This window comes from Mustela nigripes, chromosome 2 (assembly GCF_022355385.1).
Source record: "Mustela nigripes isolate SB6536 chromosome 2, MUSNIG.SB6536, whole genome shotgun sequence".
NCBI classification, from domain to species: domain Eukaryota; kingdom Metazoa; phylum Chordata; class Mammalia; order Carnivora; family Mustelidae; genus Mustela; species Mustela nigripes.
In genome coordinates, this window is record NC_081558.1 from 111,100,492 (window position 1) to 111,112,491 (window position 12,000).

Below are 12,000 nucleotides of genomic sequence, written 5' to 3' on the forward strand. Positions count from 1 at the left end.
AAAGCACAGATCATGCCAGGCAACATGTGATGACTTTTTTCTTTCCTCCTCTTTTTTTCTCTTCTCCTCTGACAGAAGAAAATTAGTGCTTCAAAGGAACACAAGTAGAAGGAATATTTTCTTGAATTCTAGAGAAGCATTTGACAGATGTCACAGGAATCTTATTCAGAGTGTTCACTGAAACTTGCTCAGAGCTGGGGTGGGGGGCGGTGGGAGATGAAGGCCTGCTGCCTGAGAAGCCCCCTAGGACAGAGGCTTGGAGGCCCTGCACACGTCCTACCATGTGTCCATGGGGAGCCTAACGAAGACCTTCAATTCTCCATGTGTCTTAAAGGAAAAATGAAACAATCAATAACTAGAGTTTAAATGTTAAAATCCTGGACGCCTCTATGGCTCAGTCGGTTAAGCATCTGCTTTTGACTAGGGTCGTGATCCTGGGGGCCTGGGATCAAGCCCCACTTCAGGGTCACTATCAGCAGGGAGTCTGCTTCTCCTTCTATCCCTGCCACCTGCTCGTGAGATCTCTCCCTCTCTTCCTTCTCTCTCTCTCAAATAAATAAATAAAATCTTTTTAAAAAGAAAAAGAAATAAATGTTAAGTTCCCAAAACATTATTTCAGCAGGAGTGTGGCCAACCACACACAAAAAAAGCCCTTGGCCTAGACTTGCCTCTGTAGTGGGCTGCCCACTGGGTTTACTCTTCTGCCAAATGCAAGTATGACAGAAGCCCCTCTTTGCCCCCTAACTTGCTTCCAGACTTTCTGTCTCCCACCATTGGCCTATATTTTACTCCCCACACACAGAACATATTCAAAAAAAGCTGCTCCACTGAACGATACCTCCTGATGTTAAAAAATAATGATAACATTCAGAATTTTTCTTTTATGAGTACATACCAAGAAATGGGATTAATATGCATTCACTTAAATGGAATTTCAGTTCTCTTTTAGCCACACAGTGTAGTAAATGAGTTTCTGTAGCTTTTTTTTCTGCACGTATCTGAGTCAGCTCCCTTGTTTCTGTGTCACTCCCTGCCCCCCAACCTGCAGCTTGATTCTCCTATTTCTTTCTAAAGCCCAGCACCTGCACCTAACGTGTTGGCATGAGGCCTGAGCAATGAGGGGGCTCAACACATTCTTCTGCTGGACAAGGAGACCATTAATGAGGGTGAAAGACCTAGCGTGAGGAGGAAAGATGAGCTTGGTTTTAGGGCTGAAGCTGAGGGTTGGTTCTAGAAATAGACACCGTGGAGACATCAGAGACATTAGTAATAAGTGTGAGAACTCGAGATGGTCTATGACATGGAGTGTAGGCTGCAGATAAGACTCGGGGCTGAGAAGGTCTGATCAGAGGATGGAAAGCCCAGAAACATGGTGTCATGGGAGCCTTCCTAATAGTGAGTTCTGAGGAGCAGGTGGCCAATAGCGCAGCAAAGCGGGTGTGCAAATAGAAGGGCAGCATAGAGTCTACAGAAGGTGCTAGTGAGACTCTTTTTGACCTTGGGGAAGGTCCTTTCTGTGGAGATCAAGTAAGAGAAGCCAGACATTTAAATATACTACTAAGCTATGTTATTCAATGCTACTAATTATTTCTCCTGATGCAGATGACTAGAATTTATATATAATAGCATCTACTGAAGTCAGTTTTCTGGTTTTGACAATGTACCATCGTTACATAAGATGTTATTGGGGGAAGCTGGGTGAAAGGGATACAGGAACTCTCTGTACTATTTTTGCAACTTCTTGTGAGTCTTAAAATATTCCCAAATAAAAAGTATTTTTTAAAAAGAGTTAATATGGCAAGGCATTTCCAGAAATTCACACTCAACCCCACGCACAGGCCTCTGCACTCTAACTGCCCCCACACCCAGACACACGCTCTCCCCTCAAAGGGCAGCGGCTGCCCCCTTCATTCACCCTGAACTATGGCGGAGAGTGAAAAGCGCAAGGAGCAGAGCGGCTTGGGCTCTACCAGCTTTGGTGGCTAGCCCTTAACCTTAGACCTGGTGTTCCTCCTTTGTGGGACCCTCCTTTTCTCCCCTGTGACCCCAGTTCTCCAGGTTTGGGGGCTTTCGGTGAAAGCCTGTGTGCTTCCATTCTTTCCACATGGCACGGTCATGACCACTAACCAGACGTCTGTTTTCCTCTCGTTCCCTTTCAGGATGCTTCCATTGCACACAGATTCCACGTGATGAGAGAGAAACACCCTGAAAAATTCAACAGCAGGTAAGAGTGTCATGATGCTGCATCCCTCCCTGCAGGCACTGCCCGCCGGACCCGCCCTGCCCCACGCAGCCGGCCAGACCCAGGCGTCCACCTGCTCTCACCCAAACGTTCTTGGCCCGGTCGCCCAGGGACTTGACTTGGCTTTCCTGCCACGTTGCCGGAAGGAGGGTTTCCATTTCCAAGCAGAAATGGTGTCAGAAACCTGCCGCAGCCTGGCCGCCTGTCCTCTCCCGGAGGGTGCTGTGCAGTGGGAGGGCCGGCGGGCCGGCAGGGAGGGCGTGGTATGCCGGTCTTAAGAGGTGGGGATCTGCCCTTGGCTAACTAGAACCCCATTCCAGGGGCTTGGCCGCTTTCTCTAGGCGGTAAGCTTCCGCAGCCCCCAGCCCCCGAGAATTTCTGTGGGGAGGGGCAGGCGGGACGGCAGGGGCCTCAGCTCCTCTGGATCTCGAAGGGAGGGGGAGGCAGCGGCGGGGCCTGAGCCGGAGGGCGGAGAGGGCGTCGCCTCCGCGTCCCCCGACAGCAGAGGGCAGCAGAGGGAGGCCCCTGCAGGGGCTGTGAGACCAGAAGCAGGCCAGGTCCCAGCCTCCGCCCCTGGGTGAAGCCTGGATGTTAGGTCCAAAAATACAAGGAGAGAGAAAACCAGTCCTCTCGCAAACAAAACTAAACCCTTCTTGCTGGTGGGAGGCAATATGCTAGAAGTGAGTTGTGACTGGCACCTAGCTAACTTGGGATTGCTAAAATACCTTTCTCCATTCTTCTTTCCTTTTTTCTTCTCTTTGGTTGATTTCCATCCCCGTTCCTCTTTGTTGAGCCATGGCAAGATGACCTGTTGGGTCCTTCCCCACCCTCCAGCAGGTGGGGAGGAGGAATGCAGACTGAGCCTGAAGGGAGTGACGTATTCAGCCTGTAGGATTCCCTTCAGAGCAGAGGTCCAGTGTTGTCTGAAGACATTTGTCTAAAGCCTTGCACCCCCAAAGAGGGCCATCATTTTCCTTCCTGCTCCTTTCCCCTGACCCCACTGCCCGGAAGGTTAACCGGGAAAAAGAAAGTCTTATCACAACATACTTCAGCTGCAGGAAAAGTTATCTGCGATCTACTAGCTGAACTGATCTTCTTAGTGTGGTCCTTCTGTCCTAGGCCTGTTCCGCCTGGCCCTCTCCTACATCCTGCCCACAATCACGAATCACTATTAACAGGTGTACATCCAACTCCCACCCTTACTGTAATCAGCCGACCGTCCTTACACATACTTCGTCATTTTCCCGTACATGCTAAATTATTCCTTCTCTTTCACCTCTGAGGTGCTCTTTTCCCAGAGGTGACCTTACGCATACCCTTACACACATACTTGTTAAAATGCCAGATGCCTGTGAAATCCATAGCGGTTCTGCTCATTTGTTCATTCCACACTAGCTTTTGAAAACAGACTCCGGGGACGCCTGAGTGGTTCAGTGGTTTAAGCCTCTGCCTTCGGCTCAGGTCATGATCCCAGGATCCTGGGATCGAGCCCCACATCAGGCTCTCTGCTCAGCGGGGAGCCTGCTTCCCCCTTCTCTCTCTGCCTGCCTCTCTGCCTATTTGTGATCTCTGTCTATCAGATAAGTAAATAAAATCTTAAAAAAAAAAAAAGAAAAGAAAAGAAAACAGACTCCGTACCAGGCACTGTTCTGTAGGTGTTTTGGACAGAGGGGATCACAGTCCAGGGATGCAGACCAGAAGGCAGATATGCAGAGTGACTTGTGTTTAGTGGTATGAATAGAGCTAACCTATGGGAACACAAAGGAAGGACATGGAATTTGGTGTGGAGGGGCTTCTATCTGTGGAGATGCCAAGACCTGGGAAACAAGTATATATCTTCCAGGTTGACAAAAAGAGAAGGACAGGGGTACCTGGGTGGCTCAGTGGGTCAGGCCTCTGCCTTTGGCTCAGGTCATGGTCTGAGGGTCCTGGGATTGAGCCCCGCATTGGGCTCTCTGCTCAGGAGGGAGCCTGCTCCACCACCCCCCCCCCGCCCTCCGCCTGCCTCTCTGCCTACTTGTGATCTCTCTTCTCTCTGTCAAATAAATAAATAAAATCTTTACAAAAGAGAGAGAGAGAAAAGGCAGCCCAGGGAGAAGGAAGCAAATGTACAGAAGGATAATAACAAGGAATGAGAAGAAGCAGCATGCTCGGGGAAGAGCAAAGGAAGTTTGTAGAGTGAGGAAGCAGAGGAAGGCAGAAATTTCTCCATGTTCCATAAATCAGAAGGTCCTCACAGGACATATAAATAGGGTGGTTGTCAATTGCCCACATGATTAAATATAATTAGAAAGATACCTCTGTCAGAAAAAAGTTGTAATTGTGCCTTGCACTGTGATCCGGTGACTGTTTTTCCTTCCCACTTCCTCCATGCCATTAATAAGACTAGGCTACAGGTAGTTGCACACCCTTCCCCTGGTCAAGGTCAAGGTAGTGGGGTCGCCCGGGATGAGAGGCACACAGATTTGCGTGCCTCCAAATAAAGGGAGACCTAATGGCGCAGAGGTGGGTCCTGCGGCACAAGGTCCTAGCAGCCGTCCTAGTAAGAACTTGGAGTCCCTGCTGCTTCTACCCCGCCTGCTTGCTCTGGTGGAAAACACTCATGAGTGCCTGCTTTGTCCACCAAGAGGCAGGCGAGCAGCCATTTTCTCCAGGCTTCCTTATTTAGCTTTGGAGATGGTTTTAAATAGGCAGGTGGTTGTTGCCATGGTTACCCCATTACACCAGCAGCTAAACATAGGAAGGGCCACAAGGGATAGGAAGAAAGCTTGATACCGGGGATTTGGAAATGTAAACGATATTATCAAACAAGGCTTCATTTTACTTGGCTGAACTTAGGTTTTCCAGAGAGTACCCACTGCTTGCTTGGCTAGATGTCCTTACAGTGAAGGTGCCGGGCCAAGCCCTCGGGGACAACCCTGAGGTTAAATCTGGGGAGTTGTAACTGTTTTGTTTTGGTTTGAACATGGGCTAGAATTTATCAGGAACTTGAATCTTTCACAGGGCTCATTCACTTTTCTGGGCTATTCTAACAAGAATCCTCAACCTGAGTTACAAAGGTTGCAGGAGCTCCAGGAACCCCCTGAAATTATATAGAGGACACTGAATATAGTTTTCTGGAGAGAAAGTCCATACCTATCAGAAGGCACTCGCAGGGACCTGTGCCCCTCTTATGGCTTAAAGTCACAGTTCTGAGGCCTCCTTAAATCCTAAAAGGGGGTGGGGGTTTGGTTGGCGTTTTAGGAAATTCTTCCTCCTTTGGCTTCTCTATACAGTTGTTGCCAGAGAAGGTGGCTGGTTGTACAAAACTAAGTTATGTTCGTTAGTGGAATAGCTTTGTTGATGGAGTAAGAACCAGACCCAAGAATGCAGGAACATGAGCCAACTGCGATAGGCAAGGATAAAAAGGCCTTTAATGGGGCTATTTTTGGTACATTCTGCTTCCTAATCATTGGCAGGCTAATAATTAATTGCTAGTTTAGAAATATTATGAAAAACTATCATCTTGTCGTTGGCAAAAACAACAGAAGACAGATTTAATTCAACTAAGATTCTGACATGTGTTAGAAGGTGTTCTAGGCTACAAGGGTAAATAAACCCTGATTCCTGCCTTCAGCGAATTCATGTGTAGCAAAGAAAGAAGAGTAATCTTCAAATATTTTTTATGAAGTGATTTTCACGTACAAGGAGGTTCCATTTTATAAGTCATAGAGCATAAAGGAAGCTGGATAGTGTAAGACACTTACTAATGGTTGTGTCCCTACATCACTTATAAACGAATGGTTTAGAGGACAGAAATGGTGTTATAGGGAACCAAAGAAAGAACTATTATTTTCTGAGCTCCTACTAGGTGCCAAGTGATAAACTAGGTTCTTCAAATACATTATGTTATTGACATCCCATGATCATCCTACAAGGTAAATATTAGATAAAGGGATTTTATAGGTAAAAACACTGAGGCTGAGAGAAGCCGAGTCACCTGACTGAAATGAGACATCTTTATAAGCACTGGAGCTGACGTGATTCTAAGCCAGTTCCTAACTCCTCCAGACTTCAGACTCTGTCTTCTGCACTTGCTTTCTCTTGTGGATTTCATTCATCAAATACCTATTGTATATCAAACATGCTGATGGGTACTACATACACTGTCCCACCCAGTGCTCACAGTAACACGCAAGGTTAAGTGCTGTGATCTCCATTTTAGAGAAGAAAATACGGAGGCCAAGGAGGGTAGAGCTTTTATCACCTCTGTCCATCTATATGGATTGTCTCTGTGGGAAAATGCCTGCTGAGTTCCAAAGGGGGACCACGGGCACGCCACCCACTCTCAGTTGTGTGGCATGACTCTTCTCCCTGTCTCCCTGTCCATGGCACGGAGCAGGACTGAATAGATGGAGGCAGCCAGTGCAAGGTTAAGATGCAGGGCCCTTTAAGAATTTCAAGTCCACGGTAGTAGAGCTTTAATTAAACCAAGAACAGAGCCCTTCTGGTGTCCGGCTCCTTGCACTTATGTAGGTTTCTCTTTCGTAAGGTGGCCCTGGCAAGGAGAGAGGAATTTATTTAAAACAAACAAACAAACAAACAAACAAAACCTCACATGTTCCAGGGCTCTTGGAGGGGGGACGTTTGCAAGAAAGGCAAAAGGAATGGAGGAAAGATGGCTTTAACCAGGGAGGAGGGAAGGAATGATAAGTCCCTCAAACCAGCAGTAGTCTGTATTAGCAGATGAGCTGATGACACTACGGAAGTCTTGCTGGTCTCTAAGAACCTGTTCTCCGTGGAGTTTCTGGATGAACTCTCTGTGAAGGGTTTTTTTTTTGATTTAGGGAATATATACACGAAAGCTCCCAAATCCCAGTGTCACTGTGGCTGAGTGTCCAGAAAGAGAAGTCTAGCAATGGAATTCTTTTCGTTGTTGCTCTGCTCATAAACTCCGAGCACTTGGAGAATGTGTTATTCCAAACCTGTCGAGTGTCATCCACTTGAATATGTCCCTCAGCAGTTTAGGCTGAAGCGAAGTATTTCCTGTTAGACACTTCAAAGGCACCGAAACAGTGCTTCATTCCTACCAAAAGCGGACCACCTTTCCCAAAAGCCCTTGGGTAATTAGTACATTCTGGAGTGTTAGCTTTCTTGGACTCAGGCCCATGGAGTAATTGATGAGGGGTTTCCCTAGAAGTCCTTATGTAGCCTGAGACCTTAGGAGGTTGGAATTACATCTTGCAAATAACGGAGCCCTTACCAGATATTTATAGAATGAGGCAGCAGGGTATAGTCGAAGTTGGCATCCAGAGTTGGCTCTGCCCCGTACTAGCTGTGTGACCTTGGGCAAGTTACTTAATCTCTTTAATCCTTTGCTTCCTCCCCCGAAAATCTTGCAAGGTTGCTGTACGTATACGGAGATCGAGTATAAGTCCATGGCACACCGTGGGTAATCAATGAACATTTGTTGTTGAGTATTGTTGAATAACAAGCATGAGTAAAACATTGCCTGAAATTGTCAATGAAATCAGTCACCATGAAGTCTTTGCTTTATTGGCATGGCCCTTGAACTGAAATTTGGAGGACAACTGAAAGTTGGAGGAGATCTCTTCTGTGATACATTAAATCCCTCTCCTAGGGAACGGAAGGATAGCATCAATTAGCCAGGATTGAGTTGGATTCTATAGGACTGGAGCTATAGAGAAAATTCCCTTTATAGGCTCCATGGGTGTTCAAAGAGGCAGAGATTTGGCCTCTGAACATCAGAGATGCTAAGTCCAAATGCCAAGGCCAGGCTAGAGACAGGATCAAGACTGGGACCTCAGACCCCAGATGACATGGAAGGAGAAGGAAGAGGGTAGGAGTAAGGGGGAGTTGCAGGGCAGATGCTGTGTGCTTCCTGGGATACCTAGGGCTTACCAGCTGGGGCCATGGAGTGCACTGTTGGTGGGTAGGGGGATGGCCAGGGGCAGTCAGACACGAGACATAACGACCCTTCATTCATACTGGCTCTCGCCTCACCCACGGAGCATCTCTCCTCGTACTTTAGATAACACAGAGATGTTCTATAGGAGGCAAAATAGAAACCAGCAAAGCTCAAATCATACAATTCTGAAAATGAAAGGGCCTCCCCTATTGAATATGGGTGGTATGTGATGAGTCCCAGGTATAGACTGTATCACCATTTATGTAAGATTTTTTTTTTTAAGATTTTATCTATTTACTTATTTGACAGACAGAGGTCACAAGTAGGCAGAGAGGCAGGCAGAGACAGAGAGAAGGGGAAGCAGGCTCCCTGCTGAGTAGAGAGCCCAATGCGGGGCTCAATCCCAGGACCCCGGGATCATGACCTGAGCCGAAGGCAGAGGCTTAACCCACTGAGCCACCCAGGTGTCTGTAGATACTTTTTTTTTTAATTGAAAAATGAAACCATTCTAAGTTACCCTTTCCAGGAGCCCTATGAGGTAGCCTAGTGTTATAGCCCAGGTGTTTGACTTTCCCAAAGCATAAAGGTACAAAAGCAGCAGACACAGTAGGTAGAGTTAAAATCCTCACCATTGGAGGCTTCATTTAGTGTCCTGACTTGGGTTTGTCTAATAGTCAGCACCCAAAAGAGACCTGCTCTAGGTACCCAGAGATCCAGACTGTCTGCACCTGTTTCCCTCAATACAACAAACTATTTTTTCAAACATTTGGGATTCAGAAAAACCCCAAGTGAAGTTGATTGTGGCATTTCTATTTTTATTGTTACTCCCATAGGTATTTAGAAAGGAAATGCAAACCTTATGCTTGTGTTCAAGTACCTTTGACTCTTCAAGTCACTTCTGACAGAGCAGCTTACTTAATTACTGGGATGTTTATATACTAGCCCACAAAAATGTTTTATCCCCACCCTCCCCACCCATCCTTGGAAGAGATGCAGGGAGTGAAATGAATGAAATATGGGTTCATGTTTTTTTCACCAAGCATTCATCATTATGCAACTGTATAAGTTCAGGGATTTTTCTTGGCTGTCTTATTTGTTTACAGTCAGCCCTTGATTATTTGCAGAAACAAGGGAACAGCAACATGGATCATTTAGAGCTGTGGATGTTACTAATATTTGTGTGCAGGTCTCTCTACCTTAACGACTCACAGTAATTTAATATGATGAAATCACATTGACTCTTTTTTTTTAAAAGACACATTTATTTTTGAGAGAGAAAAAGCACAGGGGAAAGGGACAGAGGGGGAGAGAGAATCTCCAGCAGACTCCCCACTGGGCACAGAGCCCTGCGCAGGGTTCCCTCTCGTGACCCTGGGATCATGACCTGAGCCAAAATCAAGAGTCCTGTGCTTAACTGACTGAGCCACCCAGGTGCCCTGAAATCACATTGACTCTTAACATTTCTTTCATTTTCCTCTTGCCTCCCCAGCACACTGGAATGGGTAACACAGCTTCAGACTGGCACATTGGAGAAGCCTATGGTATCTCAGGGCTCCTTATAAAGTTGCTGGTTTGCCAGAACAGTTCCTTACTGTAGTTTAACAAACCTTTTCTTCTTGCGCCTTCCCAACTAAAACAAGAAAGGTATGACTCATGTCAATAAAGAGTGGAATCAGTTTGTGGTAATATCAAAAGGAACTTGAAAGCAAGCTATAGTTTCAAGTCATTAGAATAGATAATGCAAAAATTATCAGTATTGATGGATTGATATTTAGAAATATTTCCATCAAAGAGCTCAAGATAGACTATATCAAGTTCAGAAGGGTTAAGGTCAGCATGATAAGCACCTGGAAGAAATCAAAGTAAGGTTAAGAACTGCCCAGGTCCTCAAATGGGTGTCAACAGTGTGAATGATTTCCAGAGGGAAGAGGTCAGGAAAGTGCTAGAATTTAATATCTTAATAAGGAAAGACTGAATCTGGGTTTGTTCCACCCAAAGAAAAGACTTAGGGAGAAGTGATTATTGACTTCAAATATTTAAAAAATATTTCTCATAAAGGAGGAATTGGGTTATTTGGCCTGATTAATCAATGGGGAAAATGACTGGAAAGACCATTTTAAGCACCAAATATTGGACATCATTTCTACCAGTTAGAGCCATTCTCAGGGGCAGAGGGCTACTGATGAGAGCATTTTCAGATTTTAATGTTCACGCAGGTGCAGCACAAACATCTGGGGCTCCAGTGGGGCCAGGTGCCTGGGGGTACAGGTGATATCATCAGACAGCCTGGGCTCCAGTGCTGGAGCTGTCATAACCACTTATATGCGGCCTTCATCAAGTTACTCTTCTAAGGCTTAGTCTGCTCACCTGCGAAATTGGGATATCATACTTTATTTGTTTCCTACGGATGCTGTAGCAAATTACCACAAGCTCAGTGGCTTAAAACAACGCTAATTTATCATATTGCAGTTCTGGAGGTCAGAAATCTGAAGTAGGTCTCACTGGGCTAGAATCAAGGTATTCTTAGGGCTGCATTCCTTTGTGGAGGCTCTAGGGGAAAATCCGTTTCCTTACTTGCTGGCATCTGGAGTTGTCTACATTCCTTGGCTAGGGCCCCCTTCTATCTTGAAAGCCAGCAATGACCAGTTAAGTCTTTCTCTCCATGGCATCCTTTTGATAGTCTCTTTCTGCCTCCCTCTTTCACTTACAAGGACCCTTATGATTATACTAGACCCACACAGATAATTCAGGATTATCTCCCTATCTCAAGGTCAGCTGACTGTCAATTTCAATTCCACCTGCACCTTTAATTGCCTTTTGCCATATGAATTAACATAGTCACAGATTCCAGGAATTAGAAAGTGGACATTTTCAAGACATTATTCTGCCTACTACAGATACCTTACTTAAGTACCATAGAATTATTCTGAAGCTCCAATGGACCAATGCATTTAAAGTGTTTATTACAAAGGCTTGGCACACAGTTACTATATTGCTATTATTATTATTATTATTATTATTATTATTTATATTATTACAAAAATAGATCCTACATGAAATAATAGTCATCTTGGATGACTCAGAAGCCCTTAAATTCTGAGATTTGGTGATTTTCTGAAAGGGACAAATAAATACCTGTTGGTCATAGGACATGAGCCATCAATACAGCAATATGTGACGTCCTTTTTCTCTTCATTTTTCTTGATAAATTTTTTTCAATGCATTTATCACTATTTAATAATAGATCATAAAGTATGATTACATAATACATTGCAGTATTATTATAAATAATTTATAGGGGTGACTGGGTGGCTCATTTGGTTATGTGTCTGCCTTTGGCTCAGGTCATGATCCCAGGGTCCTGGGATGGAGTCCCATATCAGGTTCCCTGCTCAGAGGGGAGCCTGCTTCTCCCTCTGCCTCTGTCTGTCACTCCCCCCACTGTCAAATAAATAAACAAAATCTTTTTAAAAATTTAAAATATTCAATAAATAAATAATTTATAAAGTTCAGAAAAGTTAAAAAAGAAATGAATCACTTAGAGTGTCATCACTCAGAAACACAATATTACCTTTTTTCAGTGGTTTACTTGATACACGTATTTTTAAATATTTGTAGAAACATGTTTTTATAGTTATATGTGCCATTTCTCAAAAAACTTTTCTTTATACGAGTAATTAAGGCTTATTATGGAAAACAAATCCTACTGTCCCCAGGAAATAAACACTTTTAGCATTATAATATATTTTTCCCATACTTGCACTGTACGATTTTATTTACTTGAGACCACACTGTACATACTGGTTTAAAACACTATTATCACAGTAGGGGCACCTGGATGGTTAAGTGT

The 12,000-nt window shown here is 44.9% G+C and overlaps 1 protein-coding gene across 4 annotated transcripts in view; it reads left to right on the forward strand.

Annotated features, from left to right (window-relative positions):
• The window catches only part of DGKG (diacylglycerol kinase gamma), a 210,199-nt gene that overhangs the window by 108,238 nt on the left and 89,961 nt on the right, over nucleotides 1–12,000 (forward strand). For all 4 annotated transcript variants that reach the window (XR_009402469.1, XM_059391334.1, XM_059391333.1 and 1 more), the window contains one exon: nucleotides 2,160–2,224. Coding sequence is in view for 3 of the 4 variants with exons in the window: in XM_059391334.1 (XP_059247317.1) it covers nucleotides 2,160–2,224 (65 nt within the window). In the remaining variant the exon portion in view is untranslated. The remainder of the gene's footprint in view (nucleotides 1–2,159; nucleotides 2,225–12,000) is intronic.